The 21402-nt window shown below is 42.7% G+C and overlaps 2 protein-coding genes across 4 annotated transcripts in view; one reads left to right on the top strand and one right to left on the bottom strand.

The window, feature by feature from the left end:
* Positions 1–5773, bottom strand: part of LOC110521406 (DENN domain-containing protein 2A) — a 53670-nt gene extending 47897 nt beyond the window's left edge. Inside the window, exon 1 of the mRNA XM_036968715.2 lies at positions 5362–5773. The gene's annotated coding sequence lies outside the window, so the exon portion shown is untranslated. The remainder of the gene's footprint in view (positions 1–5361) is intronic.
* Positions 5774–7495: 1722 nt separating this feature from the next.
* adck2 (aarF domain containing kinase 2) lies at positions 7496–21328 on the top strand. 3 transcript variants are annotated; one of them, XM_021598937.3, is made up of 8 exons: positions 7496–7691; positions 7877–9034; positions 18082–18228; positions 18344–18472; positions 19307–19402; positions 19539–19793; positions 19959–20141; positions 20317–21328. In XM_021598937.3, the coding sequence occupies exons 2-8, from the start codon at positions 8153–8155 to the stop codon at positions 20455–20457; spliced, it is 1833 nt and encodes a 610-aa protein (XP_021454612.2). In that variant the 5' UTR covers positions 7496–7691; positions 7877–8152; the 3' UTR covers positions 20458–21328. The 3 variants fall into 3 exon arrangements, 2 of the variants coding, with proteins under 2 accessions (XP_021454612.2, XP_090087411.1); XR_016495146.1 differs by having other exon boundaries at positions 7506–7691; positions 19299–19402; XM_090231285.1 differs by lacking the exons at positions 7496–7691; positions 7877–9034; positions 18082–18228 and having other exon boundaries at positions 18373–18472; positions 19299–19402.
* Positions 21329–21402: the final 74 nt, after the last annotated feature.

The following is a 21402-nucleotide window of genomic DNA, read 5'->3' on the forward strand; positions in this document are numbered from 1 at the left end:
TCAGAGAGTCAGGACACCCGTTTAACGTCCCATCCAAGAGACGGCACCCTACACAGGGCAGTGTCCCCAATCACTGCCCTGGGGCATTGGGATATTTTTTTAGACCAGTGGAAAGAGTGCCTCCTACTGGCCCTCCAACACCACTTCCAGCAGCATCTGGTCTCCCATCCAAGGACTGACCAGGACCAACCCTGCTTAGCTTCAGAAGCAAGCCAGCAGTGGTACGCAGGGTGGTATGCTGCTGGCGATTTCCCCCCACATTTCCCCACAGGTAGTGTGATCTTGTTGGAGACAGACAGACACTGCAAGCGATCAAAGGCAGGATCAAAGGTGCCAATCTGCAGTGTGTGTCTACTGGCTAGACTACTAAAGCCAAGCTCATTAAGGTGTTACACCTGGGTGAATCTCCAGACATTCTTTGAATTCTCATCAAACAGTGGATCTGTAATTGTCAGCAGCATTCTTTTCAACAGTTTCTGTTTTCTGTTTTAAAAAAAAACTGTAATTAGAAGTTTGACATTATATTTGGTTTATTTGGATCTTTTAACTGAAACATTGGAATAGAAAGCGCTACAAATTGTGTCAAAAATAATAACTTAAGATGCCCCCTATTCTCCAAACAAGATGGTATATTCCATTAATTGTGGTAGTTGGAACAACCGAGAGCCAAAAGTAGGCTACATGTTTTATTATACATGGAATAATATTATTTTCCACCTTTACTGTGAGCCCAGCGCAGAGCATGGCCACAGCAGCCAAAGTCAACAAGCTGTGTCCTCGGTGTAGCCACACGAGAACGACCCTCTGGGTAGAGTTGCCAGTTCTGCTTCCAAACACACACATTCCTTCCAAACAAGAACGTGCCCAATACTCTAATTCTCCCTCTGTGGCGGTGGTGGCGAAAGGGACTGAAGCCCAGGAAAAAAAGTGTGCGTGTGTGTGTGTCCGCACATGTGTGTGTGAGACACTGCCAGTAGACACACAGGCTGCAGAGTTGCCCAGAGCCAGCCAACAACATTGGGGTTTGGATGGGCCACATTATGACTGGTTAGCTCTTCTACCCCACATCTAACAGGGTGCTGTACAGACTTACCTGACTCTGCCTTCTTTCCCCTGGTAGGCTACGCTACAGTACTACTGTAATGCACTGTAGTTACTCTATGCAAACAAAACAGCAGGGAAGCGATATTAGCTGTCATGTCTTGTTAAATGATCTAATTGAAATCACAGCACCAATTTCCCCACAGCCACAGTCTGTCTTCCTTTTACTGCATGCTTCAACACAGCACTGAGGCACTGAGTCGCTGTGGAACTTAACAGGCTACGCTGTCCTGACAGTATTTTGATATGGTCTTGGATGGTGTGTGTGCATGCGTGAGTGCATGCCTGCATGCATGTATGTGTATGGTGAGTGTGGGCTACAGATCAAGCCTTAGTGTGATAATGACTAAAGCTTTAGGCTCGCCCTACCTCTCAGACAATACACCAGAGCACATCAGGAATTCCTTCACTAACACCGCAGGACACATTCGGACTGTGTCGCCATGGTAACCACAGCAGCTTGTCCATGGCAGCAGTCTGTGGGCCCCAGTAGGTTCCTGTAATAGGGCGATATGGCCATGTCCTGCTCAAAGACCTGCTGTCACTGTTCTAAACTCAGAATAATGGACCTCTGGTGAGAGGGGACACGTCACATATGTCACACACACACTATAAATGCATCGCATAACCCTACTGCTTGCGAAGAGACAGCTTGCTCTGTCATTGACGAAGTCCCAGTGGGCACCGATGATAACAATTTAGGACTTTTGGCCCAGCACTGTTATGACTCAACACATGTGATACACAGAGATTAATTTATCCAATACAAGATGGTTTCACAAACTAGCTAGGATTCAATTGTGACATATGACACAGTTGACACGATATTAAACATCTGTCTTTTGAGTTCCTTGAAAAAGAGGTTTACAATGTCGCTGTATTGAGAAAACATTCTCCAAACATCTACTGGGATTTGAGACTGCACGAACTCTTTCATTTGCCTTTTGGTTTTATGTCTGTGTGTGTGTGTGTGTGTGTGTGTGTGTGTGTGTGTGTGTGTGTGTGTGTGTGTGTGTGTGTGTGTGTGAATGATTGAGTAAGTGTCTGGCTGGGGAAACCTAAATCTACAAAGGGAAGCAGCGAGCAGCATTGCGCCACATAGAGTCATCCTGCTATTCTCTTTCTCCACTCCAGAGACTGTTAACAGCCCTTCCAATCAAACAGCGCAGTATGTCTGATAACAACAAATAAGGGGTTCTTGCTCCCCAACAGTCCTGACTTACTACAGGATTATAGGTAATTTAGTACCATGACCTCTGTAGCTCAGTTGGTAGAGCATGGCACTTGTAACGCCAGTATAGTGGGTTTGATTCCTGGGACCCATACTTAAAATGCATGCATGACTGTATATCACTCTGGATAAAAACTTCTGCTAACTGGCAAATTATATATATATTATGTTACAAACCAAAACAGAAAAACAGACTCTCTCTCACTAACGGACTACAGTACTTCTCACCACAGAACAAAAGGCACTCTTGAAACAGTACAAAAGTGCCCTGCAGTACAGAACTCCTGGTTGAATTAACTAAAGAGATAATCAAGACCTTTGAAATATCAAACTAGCTATCATGACCACAAAAGAGCAACCCACTGGGCACACACTGGTTGAATCAACGTAAACTTAACATTAGATTGTCTTCTGTGCCCAATGGGAAGACTCATGACATGTCTGATGGAACTCCAGTTGTCAATATCCCACAAAAATCCAGTTGTTTATGAAGGAACATAGAAAAGCAAATGGAACGTTGCGCAGTAGGAATTAGTGAGGACCTGGGGGAGGTCAAAACCATTTAAGATTATGAATGATAGCTATCTTTTAAAAGCAAGTCCTGTAAAAACTCTGGAGAGGTTCCTGGTAAACTGTATGCCATGACATCACACATAGCTTTCTATGTCTCTCGTACATCTTTCAAACCAATACGTTTTTCGTCTACTTTTCTTTATATATGTACTGTATTGCCAGCGACAAACCCTATACTTTTATTTCCACTAACCGACCTAGTCATGATTGAGGTAAAGGTCAGGCACTGACGTTGGGCGATTAGGCCTGGCTCACAGTCTGCGTTCCAATTCAACCCAAAGGTTTTTGATGGAGTTGAGGACAGGGCTCTGTGCAGGCCAGTCAAGTTCTTCCACACCGATCTCAACAAACCATTTCTGTATGGACCTCACTTTGTGCACGGGGGCATTGTCATGCTGAAACAGGAAAGGGCCTTCCCCAAACTGTTGACACAAAGTTGGAGGAACAGAATCGTCAAGAATGTCATTGCATGCTGTAATGTTAAAATTTCCTTTCACTGGAACTAAGGGGCCTAAGTCGAACCATGAAAAACAGTCTCAGACCATCATTCCTCCTCCACCAAACTTTACAGTTGGCCCTAGGCATTGGGGCAGGTAGCGCTCTCCTGGCATCCGCCAAACCCAGAGTCGTCCATCTGACTGCCAGATTGTGAAGCGTGATTCATCACTCCAGAGAACGCGTTACCACGGACCCAGATTCCAATAGTGGTGAGCTTTACACCATTCCAGCTGACGCTTGGCATTGCACATGGTGATCTTAGGCTTGTGTGTGTCTGCTCGGCCATGGAAACCCATTTCATGAAGCTCCCAACGAACAGTTCTTGTGCTGACTTTGCCTCCAGAGAAAGTTTGGAACTCACCACTTAGCTCCTAGACATTTCCACTTCACAATAACAACACTTCCAGTTGACCGGGGCACCTCTATTAAATTTGATGAACCGACTTGTTGGGAAGGTGGCATCCTATGACGGTGCCATGTTGAAAGTCACTGAGCTCTTTAGTAAGGCCATTCTACTGCCAATATTTTCATTCAGTCCAGCTTTCCTTGAGGAAGCCCCCAACTGGTGTTATGGTAATTGTATTGTGTAGCAGCATTGTTAACTTCAGTTCACCCTACTTCTCCAGCCACCATTGTTTCCACCAAACAGTTTATATCGCAACAAACTCTTGTGCTATACTACCCAGAGCTTACCTTCACAGGTTTAATGAAAAGTCAACAGAGTAGCTACCTCTTCCTCCAGAGAGAGAATGAGATGCACAGCCAGGGCTGAACTGCTCTCTCTCTTGCTCCCTTGCTCTCTCTCTCTCTCGCTCTCTCTCTCTCGTACAGTAGAGTTCAGTACAGTACAGTAAAGTAGAGTATTGTTCAGTACAGTACAGTACTTTATTGTACTCAACTCTAGTGTGCTCTACTGTGTATTGTACTGAATTCTACTCCACTCTACTCTACTGTACAGTACTGAACTATACACTACTTGTTTTTACTGTACTGAACTATACTGTGCTTTTCTTTTCTTTACAATACTGTACTCTACTGTGCTCTACTGTACTGTACTGTACTGTACTGTGCTGTCCAAACTTGTGAAACATAGACGTCTATGATTGGTTTTTCAGAAAGATGATTTTTCTGGAAGATGTGTTCTAAGATGTGTTCTAAGACCCCCTTTTCATCTGTTTGACCAGAAATCAAAGCCCTTGCTTATTCTTAATTTCTAGGATGGAAAATTGTATATATATTTTTTTATACATGCCTTAATAATTAAAAAAATAAAATTAGACACAGCTTTCATTTGATACCCAATTTGACATGCTCATACGAACTTTACATGTTGGTGGTCAAAGTACTATCAAAGTACTGTACAAACATATACAAAAGCACACGTGAAAACACACAAGCTCACATGCATGCATTGCACACAGCCACACACACCCACATCTGCATTAACCCCCTTTTTATTTGCACTGACTCTATGCACACTCACTGAACTCTGTTTATTGACGCCACACACGCACACACGCACGCACGCACACACACACACACACACAGTACTCTGCTGCTACTCTGTTTATTATCTGTCCTGATTGCCAAGTCACTTTTACCCCTACCTACATGTACATAATATTACCTCAATTACCTCGTACCCCCAGCACATTGACTCAATTGACTGTTTTATTCTGTTACAAATCCCATGAAAATGTTTAGAAAATGTTTCTGATTTGATTTGACATATACGCATACAACCGACACAAAGATACTATACCTGTGCATAGTGTGTGGAGTTCAAAATATACAAAACAGTCAAACTTACAATAAATACACCTTAAATATGCATTTTACTGTTTCAGTCCCATAGTAAAAAAAAAAGATTCACAGAAAGTACAAAAGGAAATCCCCCCAAACCAAAACACATACACACACAGTTAACACACACTGTTTAAAGGCTCATTTTGCCATACCTTTCTCAGCTGGATGAGCCCTGTAGAAGTGCTCTTGCACTGGTTTTTCATTTTGTGAAATCTGACACTGGATGAGGCAGCATTCACTCGCATGATTTCCTTTAGATCAAAATGTCATTTATCCCCTTTCTCCTTCGGTTTTACACCCCTACCCCTGCCTCCGAGCTGCTCTCTCACTTAACATAGCCCCTTGCCTCTTCTTCCAAGCAGCCAAAGAGCTTCTCCAAGTTTCTCCACAAACTTGTTTGAAAAAGGACTAGGCAGTCCCTCCCCTTTCAGCCTAAATGTTTTCAGTTATTCTCTCTCAAACACTCACTCGGACTATCTTCTCTTTCAATGATGTTGCCTCTCTCTCTCTCAAACTTTCCCACCCCTCCTCTCATGGCCCCCTCCCTCCCTCTCTATAGTACCTCCCTCCCTCCCTATAGTACCTCCCTCCCTCCTCCTCTCCATTTCCATCATCAGCTCAACCCATACCCCCAACCCCCCCACCGCTGAACTAATCTGCAGCTGGCTGGGAGAATGAAGCCCTGGTTTCCAGGGAAACGGAGTGTCCTGCTCAAAGGAGGAATGGAGCAGGAAGGGGCAAAACTGAGAATAACTGAAAACATAAATAAGGGCCTCCTCCGGGAGCCAATTAAAAGCTCTGAAGGGCCTCTCTTCCTCTCTTTGAGGGGACAGTGGGGGCTTGGCTTTCCTGCCCTCCACTGTCTTTATCTCTTATAGTAGCTTTTATTTACTGACCAGTGACCAGTCCACAAACCACCCAATAGAACCACAGCAGCAACATGTGTTTAATGCAATATGTTTTGGTAGCTACAAATGGCCCGTTGTTCCTCTGCCCTAACATGGGATGGCAATGTTTTGGTTGATTTCCAGTAATTCAGTAATTGCAGGTGAATTAATGGTTTTAAAGATAGTTTATAGTTACCTCACTAGATGACTGACACATGAGACTCCCACTGTCTCAGAAAAAAAAGAGAGACAGATTGAGTGAAAATGTAAGTTAGATGTGAGTCTGACATTTTGATGACAATTAAGGCTAATAAAGGCATAGGAGTGTATTTTTATTGTATCTGTAAAACATAACTACTTGTTTGGTTCAGCGGAGGCTGCTGAGGGGAAGACAGCTCCCGATAATGGCTGGAATGGAGTCAATGGAATGAAATCAAACACATCAAAGACATGGTTTCCATGTGGTTGGTACCCTTCCATCCTCCCCTCAGCAGCCTCCACTGGTGTGGTTATAGTCTCGCTGGGTTCTCACTGAGAGAGTTCAATGAGTTGAACTAGACTACCTTACCCTTTCCTAGGCTACCCTTCACAAATATCAGTGACTCCAACATGGCATAGAACCACAGCAACAAACTCTGTGACCTTCAGGGCCAAGGTCTGACCTCTCCATTTGAAGTGCAGGAGAGATTTGAAAAGCCTGCATTTCCCCATCAATGGCTGAGGGGACAGGATGGTGGCAATAACATCTGTTTGGCATTTCTCCAAAATTTTGTGTGGATAGATCCCCATTTCCTTGTCCTCTCTACTCAACAGCTGGGATGTGGAGGCCCTCTGTCCAGAGACACGCACCATGACTAGGAATGATACTATCAGTTTTTGATAGATGAAGCCCTATCGATGACAACATGTTCAATTAAATAATTGATCTAATGATAATGCAAACACTTGGACAGCTATTCTAAGCACTGAAACCATTGTCTGTATCTCACCTTCTCCTCTGTCTCCCTCTTTTGGACAACCCAACAACTGCACAGTGAATGTGTGAATTCCTGCACAAAACATATGTATTTGATAAAAAGTTTTTTAAAAACGTAAAAACCTAAGCTTAATGTATTGAAATAACTTGATCATGTTGGGGGAATATTACCTCACGGGGAGTTTTCCCCAACCCATTACATTATTATATGGATGTGGCTGTTTTTTTATTAGGTGCCTATCGCTTTAAGACGTCGGCATCTGGGGTGCAATCATTACGCAAAACAGTTGCAAACGTGAAACGAAAACTAGCGTTTCTATTGACAGATTCGGCTAGGTCCCGCCCTGTTTGATGAACCTATCCAATAGAAACGCTAGTTACTGTTGCACAATAAAACTTTTGCAACTATTTGGATAAATGATTACACCCCTGTAAAGTGACGTAGACACCCGGAAGTTCCCGTTGTTTTGCAATTATGTTTTCAATGAAAATATATATGCTAGTTGAGGTTGATATCTTCTATTGAATGATTTGATAATATATTAGCTAGGGTTGAGCGTGCTGCATGTTGACTGAAGAAAGGACATGACAGTTTGATTGGTCACGTACTCATTTTGAGGTAATATGTGTTTACATGGCAATAGACTAGTCATATTACTCGTAGCTAAGCAAGCCTCTGTATCACAGTTCAGCTATATAGCCTAGGCTTAATGACTGTAGCCCCTTAAATTAATGTCAAAATATACCTTGCAGTCCTTTGATACTAGCTAGTTGAACTTACTTGGAATTCTTCTTGATTTGCAGTGGGACATGTTTTCAAAGAGGACATAGGTGGGCTATGTCTGTCCTCAGCTATGACGCATCTGTGGAATTGTGAGCAAGCAGTTCGAAGGGGCAAGGATTGGAAGCCAATTATCAATATCTGTCAGCAATTGAAGCTGTAATGTGGATAACTTCCAAACAGTAATAGCTATGTTTAGTCACTATTGTGAAAACTTGTGGACAATGTTTTATCTATAATTTTAGACTTTTTCAAATCTACTTTTTAAATTACGTGTTAGCGATATTATCATCATAGTTATGGCTGCATTGAGTGCCAGAAGCTTCCTCTTAAACCTAAGGTACACCGTCCATAGAGTTGGAAGTTCTGTAAGAGTCCGACTCATACCTAGCACCAGAACATGTCTTGTCAAAAGAGGCCAGATTTTAACCCAGATGCCAAAAGTCACCCTGCTGTGCTGGGGAGCAGTGAATGCCACATCCTGTATGGCAAGATGCCAAGAGGCCTCCCTGGCACCCCAGACTACAGAGAGGAAGTCTGTAGCCAAAGTCCAGGTGCACAAGCTGGTGTTCTTCTTGCGCCTAAGCCTGCGCGCCCTGGTGTTACTCCTGAAGTTCGGCCCGCTCCTGTTGCTCTATCCTCTGACTGTCATCTCCTCTTACTGGGCCTCTCGCTGGCTGGATGCCCTGCTGTGGGTCACTGAGACCTCTGGTCCTACCTACATTAAGCTGGGCCAGTGGGCCAGCACACGCAGGGACATCTTCTCCCAGGACTTCTGTGAATGTTTTTCCAGGCTGCACGTGCGTGTGCGTCCCCACTGCTGGGCCCACACCAAGCAGTGTCTGCGCCGAGCATTCGGGGAGGGCTGGAGGAGGCTGTTTGTGTTTGAGAGCAGGGAGCCTGTAGGGTCAGGATGCGTGGCTCAGGTGTACCGGGGATGGGCCAGGGTGGACAGCGTGGAAGACACAGCCTTCCAGGCCCTGGTGGAGGAGATGGAGAGAGAGGATATGCTGGAGGCCTGGGAGATCCTGGGACTAAAGGGTGTCCTGGGGACTTTTAGGGGGCTGTGGAAGGGGAAAGAGGAGGACGAGGGCCATCATGAAACCAGGGAGAGGAGCTACACAGACGCCCCTAATGGGGACGGTACAGAGAAAGAGCATCTGATTCCTGTAGCTATTAAGGTGGGTATCAATCAACATGAGGGAAAGTATATTTTTTGACTGAGGAGCCTCCAGAATAAGCTGGTCTGTGGCTTATTGACAACTATCTCCTGTTAGAGAGACAAGGCAACCTCCAAAGTGTTCCAAGCAGAGGACTGTATTGACAGAATGGGAATGTACATGGATAACTGACAGCACAAGTAGAGCAACAAGGCTATAACCAAGGGAAGGACTGAATGGAAATCTACGCAGTGCATTCAGACTAGAGGTCGACCGATTAATCGGAATGGCCGATTTAATTAGGGCCGATTTTGTTTTCATAACAATCGGAAATCGGTCATTTAACGAACCTTCATTTAACAAAGTCAGTTAAGAACACATTCTTATTATTTTTTACACCTTTATTTAAACTTTATTTAACTAGGCAAGTCCATTAAGAACGCATTCTTATTTTCAATGACGGCCTAGGAACGGTGGGTTAACTGCCTTGTTCAGGGGCAGAACAAGATTTTTACCTTGTCAGCTCAGGGATTCAATCTTGCAACCTTACAGTTAACTAGTCCAACGCTCTAACCACCTGCCTCTCATTGCACTCCACTGTTACGTGAATGCAGTAAGCCAAGGTAAGTTGCTAGCTAGCATTAAACTTATCTTATAAAAAAACAATCAATCATAATTACTAGTTAACTACACATGGTTGATTATATTACTAGATATTATCTAGCGTGTCCTGCGTTGCATATAATCTGACAAAGCATACAAGTATCTGACTGAGCGGTGGTAGGCAGAAGCAGGCGCGTAAACATTCATTCAAACAGCACTTTTGTGCGTTTTGCCAGCAGCTCTTCGTTGTGCGTCAAGCATTGCGCTGTTTATGACTTCAAGCCTATCAACTCCCGAGATGAGGCTGGTGTAACCGAAGTGAAATGGCTAGCTAGTTAGCGCGCGCTAACTAGAGGGACGGAAGCTATACTGTTCCACTGGCAATACTAAAGTGCCTATAAGAACATCCAATAGTCAAAGGTTAATGAAATACAAATGGTATAGAGGGAAATAGTCCTATAATTCCTATAATAACTACAACCTAAAACGTCTTACCTGGGAATATTGAAGACTCATGTTAAAAGGAACCACCAGCTTTCACATATTCTCATGTTCTGAGCAAGGAACTGAAACGTTAGCTTTCTTACATGGCACATATTGCATTTTTACTTTCTTCTCCAACACTTTGTTTTTGCATTATTTAAACCAAATTGAACAAGTTTCATTATTTCACAGGATTTTATTGATGTATTATATTAAGTTAAAATAAGTGTTCATTCAGTATTGTTGTAATTGTCATTATTACAAACAACAACAAAAAAAGTCGGCCGATTAATCGGTATTGTCTTTTTTGGTCTTCCAATTTTCGGTATCGGCGTTGAAAAATCATAATCGGTTGACCTCTAATTCAGACCCCTTGACTTTTTCCACATTTCGTTACTTTACAGCCTTATTCTAAAATGGATTCCATTGTTTGTTTTTTTCCCATTTATCAGTCTCCACACAATACCCCATAATGACAAAGCAAAAATAGGTTTTTAGAAATGTTTGCAAATGTACTAAAAATGTGCATACGTATTCAGACACTTTACTCAGTACTTTGTTGAAGCACATTTGGCAGCGATTAAAGTCTTGAGTATGACGCTACAAGCTTGGCACAACTGTATTTGGGGAGTTTGTCCCATTGTTCTCCTCAAGCGCTGTCAGGTTGGATGGGGAGCATTGCTGTACAGCTATTTTCAGGTTTCTCCAGAGATGTTCGATTGGGTTTAAGTCTGAGCTCTGGCTGGGCCACTCAAGGACATTCAGAGACTTTTTCCGAAGCCACTCCTGTGTTGACTTGGCTGTGTGGTTAGGGTTGTTGTCCTGTTGGAAGGTGAACCTTCGCCCCAGTCTGAAGTCCTGAGCGCTCTTAAGGAGGTTTTCATCAAGGATCTCTCTGTACTTTGCTCCGTTCACCTTTCCCTCGATCCTGACAAGTCTCCCAGTCGCTGCTGCTGAAAAATATCCACATAGCATGATGCTGCCACCACCATGCTTCACCGTAGGGATGGTGCCAGGTTACCTCCAGACATGACGCTTGATATTCAGGCCAAAGATTTCAATCTTGGTTTCATCAGATGAGAGAATCTTGTTTCTCATGGTCTGAAAGTCCTTCAGTTGCCTTTTGGCAAACTCTAAGCGGGCTGTCATGTGCTTCCTTCTGGCCACTCCACCATAAAAGCCTGATTGGTGGAGTGTTGCAGAGAATGTTGTTATTCTGGAAGGTTGTCCCATCTCCACAGAGGAACTCTGGAGCTCTGTTAGTGACCATCAGGTTCTTGGTCACCTCCATGACCAAGGCCCTTCTGCCCGATTGCTCAGTTTGGCCGGCGGACACCTCTAGGAAGAGTCTTGGTGGTTCCAAACATCTTCCATTTAAGAATGATTGAGACCACTGTGTTCTTGGGGACCTTCAATGCTGCAGGCATTTTTTGGTACCCCCAGATCTGTGCCTTGACACAATCCTGTCTCGGAGCTCTACAGACAATTCATTCGACCTCATGGCTTGGTTTTTGCTCCGACATGTGCTGTGAACTATAGACTGGTGTGTGCCTTTCCAAATCATGTCCAATCAATTGAATTTACCACAGGTGGATTCCAATCAAGTTATAGAAACATCTCAATGATGATCAATGGAAACAGGACGCACCGGAGCTCCATTTTGAGTCTCATAGCAAAGGGTCTGAATACTTTTATAAATAAGGTATTTCTGTGTTCATTTTTTATACATGTGCAAAAATTCTAAAAACCTGTTTTCGCTTTGTCATTATGGGGTATTGTGTGTAGATTGAGGAAAAAATACATGTAATCAATTTTAGAATAAGGCTGTAATTTCACGATGTGGAAAAATTCAAGGGGTCTGCTTTCCGAATGCACTGTATGCTCCTTGCACATATTACAATACAGCTATACATAAAGGCAGCATACAACAATTGTGTTGAGGAGAGACTGACTGCATCACTTTAAAAAAAATGTACGCACTTTTTCTCCCCAATTTTGTGATATTCATTTGCAATCTAATTCCGATCTTGTCTCATCGCTGCAACTCCTCAATGGGCTCGGGAGAGGTGAAGGTCGAGTCATGTGTCCTCCGAAACATGATCCGCCAAACCGCGCTTCTTAACACCCGCCCGCTTTACCCGGAAGCCAGCTGCACCAATGTGTCGGTGGAAACACTGTTCAACTGACGACCGAAGTCAGCCTGCAGGCGCCCGGCCCACCACAAGGAGTTGCTAGGAGCACGATGAGCCAAGTAAAGCACCCCCGGCCAAATCCTCCCCTAACCCGAATGACGCTGGGCCAATTGTGCCTGGGATCGAAGCCTTGTCTGTAATGACCCCTCAAGATCACTTCATTTTTTAAACCAGGTTTGCTGTTCATTTGAGCAATATGAGAAGGTAGGGAGTTTCATGCAATAATGGCTCTATATAATACTGTACACTTTCTTGAATTTGTTCTGGATTTGGGGACTGTGAAAAGACCCCTGGTGGCATGTCTGGTTGGTGTGTGTGTCAGAGCTGTGTGTAAGTTGACTATGCAAACAATTTGAAATTTGCAACACGTTTCTTAACAAAACGGATAAAGCAACACCTCATGGCACAATGCCACTCTCCCCTATTTGACCAAGATAGTTTGTGTGTATGTAGGTTACTTGTGCCATTGTTTCTGTAGTTAGAAACAGAAAAGATTAGCATTCCTGAAACAATATTTTGTTGAAATATCATTGGATCTAATTGATTGCACCTAAATTGGCTATTTTAATTTATTGGATTAATATAATCGGCAAATATAGTACCTAACATCCAATTTGGACAATATTGTTCCTAACAATGAGTAATAAATTAAGAATCCAATGACATGGTCAAATGCCACCCACAGACACCCAACCCCAACCACCAGTATACCGTATCAGTTATCTATGTCTGACAAGTAGTATACAGTTTAGAGGTCGACCAATTTATGATTTTTCAATACCGATACCGATAATTGGAGGCCCAAAAAAAGCAGATACCGATTAATCGGACAATTTTCTTTCAAATGTATTTGTAATAATGACAATTACAACAATACTGAATGAACACTTATTTTAACTTAATAAATAAAATCAATCAATAAAATCAATTTAACCTCAAATAATGAAACATGTTCAATTGGGTTTAATTAATGCAAAAACAAAGTGTTGGAGAAGAAAGTAAAAGTGCAATATGTGCCATATAAGAAAGCTAACGTTTAAGTTCCTTGCTCAGAACATGAGAACATATGAAAGCTGGTGGTTCCTTTTAACAGAAGTCTTCAATATTCCCAGGTAAGAAATTTAGTAGTTATTATAGGAATTATAGGACTATTTCTCTCTATACCATTTGTATTTCATTAACCTTTGACTATTGGATGTTCTTATAGGCACTTTAGTATTGCCAGTGTAACAGTATAGCTTCCATCCCTCTCCTCGCCCCTACCTGGGCTCGAACCAGGAACACATCGACAACAACCACACTCGAAGCAGCATTACCCTTGTAGAGCAAGGGGAACAACCACTCCAAGTCTCAGAGCGAGTGACGTTTGAAACGCTATTAGCTCGCACCCCGCTAACTAGCTAGCTATTTCACATCGGTTACACCAGCCTCATCTCGGGAGTTGATGGGATTGAAGTCATAAACAGCGCAATGCTTTAAGCACAGCGAAACGTATGAAAGTGCTGTTTGAATGAATGCTTACGAGCCTGCTGCTGCCTACCACTGCTCAGTCAGACTGCTCTATCAAATCATAGACTTAATTATAACATAATAAAACATAGTAATACGAGTCGTAGGTTATTAATATGGTCGAATCCAGAAACTATCATCTCGAAAACAAGACGTTTATTCTTTCATTGAATTACGGAACCCGTATTTTATCTAACGGGTGGCATCCATAAGTCTAAATATTCCTGTTACATTGCACACCCTTCAATGTTATGTCATAATTATGTAAACTTCTGGCAAATTAGGTGGCCCAAAATGTTGCATATACACGGACTCTGCGTGCAATGAACGCAAGCGAAGTGACACAATTTCAACTGATTAATATTGCCTGCTAACCTGGATTTCTTTTAGCTAAATATGCAGGTTTAGAAATATATACTTCATATATACTTCTGTGTATTGATTTTAAGAAAGGCATTGATGTTTATGGTTAGGTACACGTTGGAGCAACGATACGCACCACATTGTTTATATGCAACGGAGGACACGCTAGATAAACGAGTAATATCATCAACATGTGTAGTTAACTAGTGAGTATTATTATTTTTTATTTTACCTTTATTTAACCAGGTAGGCTAGTTGAGAACAAGTTCTCATTTGCGACCTGGCCAAGATAAAGCATAGCAGTGTCAGCAGACAACACAGAGTTACACATGGAGTAAACAATTAACAAGTCAATAACACAGTAGAAAAAAAGAGAGTCTATATACATTGTGTGCAAAAGGCATGAGAAGGTAGGCGGATAATTACAATTTTGCAGATTAACACTGGAGTGATAAATGATCAGATGGTCATGTACAGGTAGAGATATTGGTGTGCAAAAGAGCAGAAAAGTAAATAAATATAAACAGTATGGGGATGATGTAGGTAAAATTGGGTGGGCTATTTACCGATAGACTATGTACAGCTGCAGCGATCGGTTAGCTGCTCAGATAGGGTAGGTAAAATTGGTTGGGCTATTTACCGATAGACTATGTACAGCTGCAGCGATCGGTTAGCTGCTCAGATAGCAGATGTTTGTTGTTGGTGAGGGAGATAAAAGTCTCCAACTTCAGCGATTTTTGCAATTCGTTCCAGTCACAGGCAGCAGAGAACTGGAAGGAAAGGCGGCCAAATGAGGTGTTGGCTTTAGGGATGATCAGTGAGATACACCTGCTGGAGCGCGTGCTACGGGTGGGTGTTGCCATCGTGACCAGTGAACTGAGATAAGGCGGAGCTTTACCTAGCATGGACTTGTAGATGACCTGGAGCCAGTGGGTCTGGCGACGAATATGTAGCGAGGGCCAGCCGACTAGAGCATACAGGTCGCAGTGGTGGGTGGTATAAGGTGCTTTAGTAACAAAACGGATGGCACTGTGATAAACTGCATCCAGTTTGCTGAGTAGAGTATTGGAAGCTATTTTGTAGATGACATCGCCGAAGTCGAGGATCGGTAGGATAGTCAGTTTTACTAAGGTAAGTTTTGCGGCGTGAGTGAAGGAGGCTTTGTTGTGGAATAGAAAGCCGATTCTAGATTTGATTTTAGATTGGAGATGTTTGATATGAGTCTGGAAGGAGAGTTTACAGTCTAGCCAGACACCTAGGTACTTATAGATGTCCACATATTCTAGGTCGGAACCATCCAGGGTGGTGATGCTAGTCGGGCGTGCGGGTGCAGGCAGCGAACGGTTGAAAAGCATGCATTTGGTTTTACTAGCGTTTAAGAGCAGTTGGAGGCCACGGAAGGAGTGTTGTATGGCATTGAAGCTCGTTTGGAGGTTAGATAGCACAGTGTCTAAGGACGGGCCGGAAGTATACAGAATGGTGTCGTCTGCGTAGAGGTGGATCAGGGAATGATTGATAGATTTTTATAAATTAAGTTTAATGCTAGCTAGCAACTTACCTTGGCTTCTACTGCATTCGCGTAACAGGCAGGCAGGCTCCTCATGGAGTGCAATGAAATCAGGTGGTTAGAGCGTTGAACTAGTTAACTGTAAGGTTGCAAGATTGAATCCCCCGAGCTGACGAGGTAAAAATCTGTTGTTGTGCCCCTGAACAAGGCAGTTAACCCACCGTTCCTAGGCCGTCATTGACACTAAGAATGTGTTCTTAACTGACTTGCCTAGTTAAATAATGGTGTAAAAAAAATAAAAATGGCCAAATTGGTGTCCAAAAATACAGATTTCCGATTGTTATGAAAACTTGAAATTGGCCCTAATTAATCGGCCATTAAGATTAATCGGTCAACCTCTAATACAGTTGAAGTCGGAAGTTTACATACACCTTAGCCAAATACATTTAAATCAGTTTTTCACAATTCCTGACATTTAATCCTTGTAAGAATTCCCTTAGGTCAGTTAGGATCACCACTTTATTTTAAGAATGTGAAATGTAGGAATAATAGTAGAGAATAATATATTTCAGCTTTTATTTCTTTAATCACATTCCCAGTGGGTCAGAAGTTTACATACACTCAATTAGTATTTGGTAGCATTGCCTTTAAATTGTTTAACTTGGGTCAAACATTTCGGGTAGCCTTCCACAAGCTTCCCACAATAAGTTGGGTGAGTTTTGGCACATTCCTCCTGACAGAGCTGGTGTAACTGAGTCAGGTTTGTGGGCCTCCTTGCTCGCACACGCTTTTTCAGTTCTGCCCACAAATGTTCTATAGGATTGATGTCAGGGCTTGGTGATGGCCACTCCAATACCTTGACTTTGTTGTCCTTTAGCCATTTTGCAACAACTTTGGAAGTCTGCTTGGGGTCATTGTCCATTTGGAAGATTCCATTTGCGACCAAGCTTTAACTTCCTGACTGATGTCTTTAGATGTTGCTTCAATGTATCCACATAATCTTCCTGCCTCATGATGCCATCTATTTTGTGAAGTGCATCAGTCCCTCCTACAGCAAAGCACCCCCACAACATGATGCTGCCACCCCGTGTTTTACGGTTGGAATGTTGTTCTTCAGCTTGCAAGCCTCCCCCTTTTTCCTCCAAACATAATGATGGTCATTATGACCAAACAATATTTTTTTTGTTTCATCAGACCAGAGGACATTTCTCCAAAAAGTACGATCTTTGTCCCCATGTGCAGTTGCAAACCGTAGTTTGGCTTTTTTAATGGCGGTTTTGGAGCAGTGGCTTCTTCCTTGCTGAGCGGCCTTTCAGCTTATTTTGAAATATGACTCGTTTTACTGTGGATATAGATACTTTTGTACCGGTTTCCTCCAGCATCTTCACAAGGTCCTTTGCTGTTGTTCTGGAATTGATTTGCACTTTTCGCACTAAAGTACGTTCATCTCTAGGAGACAAAACGCTTCTCCTTCCTGAGCGGTATGACAGCTGCGTGGTCCCATGGTGTTTATACTTGCGTACTATTGTTTGTACAGATTTGGAAATTGCTCCCAAGGATGAACCAGACTTGTGGAGGTCTACATTTTTTTCCCTGAGGTCTTGGCTGACTTCTTTTGATTTTCCCTTGATGTCAAGCAATTGCTTTCATGGAGGACTGTCTTGACTTCAGGATGACCACACAATTTATTTTCATCATGAGCAAAAGCTATTGGTTTTCTACCTAAACCTGCAAATGGTTAATTGAACAGGGAAAAAAACAACACTTGATTCACAGGGAATACATTACATAGGATGAAAAAGCAATACCCATATTACTTGTCAGATATAGAGAACTGATACTGTATGGCTTTTGACCATTTTATTGGATTCCTCACGTCTTACTCAGGTAGGAAAAATGTTGGTTCAAATCAGATTTTGGGTACTATATTTGAATATTATGTGAATCCAAATAATTTTAAAAGGGCCAATTTGGATGCAATCAATTAGCTTAATTTCTCAGAGATCAAATTACATCTGAACAAAATAATGTTTCAGGAATGCTAATCTTATCTGTTTCTAACTACAGAAACAATTTCAGCACAATCTGAGATTGGGGGGGGGGGGGGTGTTTTTGAATTGACATGGAAGGACTCTAGGGCCAGAGGTGTGAAGGGCCAGTTTACTACCCATAACCTAGGCTCTAGAGGGGAAGGGGAGCCTACTGCAGGAGTTTGAAAGTTAGAGTTTGTGTCCCTGAGAGAGGGTGTGCTAAAAGTCACAGGCAGGGAATTCGTTAAATGTTTTGAGGTGCCAATAACTGCATATCTGTACTCAAATTGAATTATTATATATGGGACATGATTTTGTTAGAAAACAACATGCAATAAATGCCCTCCTCTTTCTTAATCTCCTCCTCTTCTCTCTGTCCAGGTGCTTCATCCAGGGATCAGGAGACAGGTAGAGATTGACATGCTACTGATGAGGGCAGGCAGCTGGCTCATCAACTGTCTGCCTGGATTCAAATGGCTCAGCCTGCCTGAGATAGTGGAGGAGTTTGAGGTGCTCATGACCAAACAGGTAGACAACTCCAGTACACACACACTTTGAGTTCCAATTGAATAGCTGTAGATTTGAACAATTTCAAGTGCAGTTTTTAGGGATATTAGGGATGTTTTGGGATGTTTTATTGCAGATTGACCTGCGGTTTGAAGCCAATAACATCGAAAAATTCCGGGAGAATTTCAAGGATGTTGATTTTGTCAAGTTCCCAACTCCTCTTCGACCATTTGTCACCAGGTCAATTTTAGTGGAAACCTTTGAGGTGAGTTGAGACGGCACCTTCACCACAATGCCAAATATGAATAGAAGAAAGTAATGACACAACACCAGTAAAAAAATCTATGGGAGAGGTCGAATAATAGTGATGCGCAGTTCAAACTATTCGTTCTTTTTGAACTTTTTGAGTCGAGTCACGTTTTGGCCTGCTTGCCACAATGAGTCCTACAGCAGGATTAATACAAGCTCCTCCGGCTCAGCGGCTCCAGACGACGTGCTCTGACCAACAACTGTCTATCATATGTGCAAAAATAGATCATGCTGCAGGCATCATAGAGAATGCAGACATGCTTACAACTGATTGTTGATCACATGGTGCTAGAATGAATACAATCGATTGATTATGGATTGTTATGATGGGCACAGCGTTGTAGAAGCAAAACATACACAGTCTCTGCTCAATGAACTTGAACTCGAGAACTAATTGTTTGGGGGGCTGCTGCAGTTCGCCAAGCGATATTGTGCTTATCACCCTCACGACAGTCAAGCAATTGCATTCCGTCATGAGTCATTCACACTCTAGTCAAGTTGCGGCCGCAACTGGACCTTGTTTCAAAGGAACCAATAAATCATTTTATTTGTATGTCTAGCAGGCACAAATGCCAGTTGATTAAAGCACACTTTTACAAGTCTCAGTCACAAATGTCAGCGGCAATATGCCCCCTATGGTGAACGAGTATTCTGTGTTAAGTTTTCAGTTCATCGTCTGCCAGTAGTGGGTCCTGTTTGCTCTGGGCATTACTGAATCAAATGAATGATATTAGTCGAAAGAGACAACTTAACCATCGCTATTGAATAAGTAACGTGTTTAGTGTTTCAGGAGAGTGAGCCCATCTCCAACTACCTGAGACCGGAGGTCCCTCTAAAGGTGAAACAGAGAATTGCCAGGATGGGAGTAGAGACACTTCTCAAGATGGTGAGGGCCTAAGCATGTCCCTCATTGTGACATTTGCAACTGGAAATACATATTTGAAACCCTTCATATACCTTCTTCTTTCTTAACATTGAATCAAGCTTACCAGCTCCATATCCTCCTATGTGTGTTTGTATAGGTGTTTGTGGATAACTTTGTGCATGCGGACCTGCACCCGGGTAACATCCTGCTCCAATGTAGCGGGGGTGGAGGGGACAACGACCCCCAGGAAAGGGTCACCCTGACGGACCTGTGCGACACAGTGGTGGTGAGCATGAGGCCGGCCCCGGCCCCTCTGCAGCTGGTGCTTCTGGACGCTGGCATCGTGGCACAGCTCAACGACAGAGACCGTAGGAACTTCAGAGCCGTGTTCACCGCCGTGGTGCTACGACAGGTGAGAGAGATGCACGCATCACACACAAACATGAATTTAGAACTTGCCCTAGAAGCTCCAGAGTAGGCCAAAGAGGGTTTATGAGGCTTCTCACTTGCCTTGAACATTGGGATGGGGTATCCAATGATGTCATGAGCTTCTAACATCCATAGCTGTTATGTTTAGGGGGAACAAGTGGCAGAGCTGATCCTGAACCATGCCAGGACCAATGAGTGCCAGGATGTGCCACGGTTCAAGAAGGAGATGGCAGAGCTGGTGGACCATGCCCTCAGCAACACTCTCTCACTGGGGAAGGTCCAAGTAACTGATTTGCTATCCAGAGTCTTTGGATTGCTCATCACCCACAAGGTAAATAAAACCAGTCCTGGAGTGAGAGAGTCTAGTTTCAAAACCACCAACCTTTTCTGTAATATCAATAGTCATGGCTAGACATCTCACATTGACTTAATTTACTGAATGTACAGTATATGAGTCTATTACCAAGACTCCTGTTGACCTTGTGGTTTGTTTGCCCCTCAATCAGGTGAAGTTGGAGAGTAACTTTGCGTCCATTGTGTTTGCCATCATGGTGCTGGAGGGGCTGGGGAGGTCTCTGGACCCGAACCTGGACATACTGGAGCTGGCCAAGCCTCTGCTGCTCAAGAACGCTGCCTCCCTCCTCTGACCCTGACTCCTCTCACCCGCATACCACCACATCTGAGCAACACAGAAATAGGCAGTGTTTGAGAGCATCACCGACTGAGCAGGCTGACATACAGTAGGGCAAAAAAGTATTTAGTCAGCCACCAATTGTGCAAGTTCTCCCACTTAAAAGATGAGAGAGGCCTGTAGAGGCCTTTTCATCATAGGTACGCTTCAACTATGACAGACAAAATGAGAAAAAAAAAATCCAGAAAATCACATTGTAGGACTTTTAACTTTTAACTTTTTCCTGTGGTTGTTAGGGCCCAGTATTTCTTGGTCACACGGTCTGTAAAAAAATGTTGGCCCTCTGCATGTTTACATTAGTGACTGACTGAATATACCTTGTAGTGTGTACTTTTTACCTGTGAAATGTGAATAATTGGTTGATTAAAGTATCCAAAAATCTCAATAACTACCCATGTAAACGGTTCCTTACCTTACCCATAGTCAGATTAACTGTCATCATTTATACTTAAATGCCCATGTGATTTCCGTGTTTAAAAAAGAGAATGTTGTGCTTACACTATTTGTCAGCACTACAGACTATTTTTCCATTTAATAAAATAGAAGTGAGTTAACATATCTGAATTAGTGACAATCCTTAGTATATCGTTTTATACCATTCTAGCAATCTCAGGGTATTGTTAGGACAAAGTAATGTGTTTAGAATCATGTCTGATGGCTAGCGAAAATCTTCCTTTTAGTATGTATTAGAATATACCAAGGTGTGTCAAGTCAACTGACCTCCCCATTCTCTATGATAACACTACATTGCCATTTTATAAGTATTTTTTACACTCGCTAGTGAAATATATTTTATATGGTTAGATCATTAAATAATGCATCAAAAACTTTGCCTTTCTCTCTTTTCATTGTCTTGATAACTACTTTTTAAATTAGTTAGGATATTACTAGCATTTATAAA

Source organism: Oncorhynchus mykiss, chromosome 4 (assembly GCF_057628025.1).
Source record: "Oncorhynchus mykiss isolate SJ-2025 chromosome 4, ASM5762802v1, whole genome shotgun sequence".
NCBI lineage: Eukaryota > Metazoa > Chordata > Actinopteri > Salmoniformes > Salmonidae > Oncorhynchus > Oncorhynchus mykiss.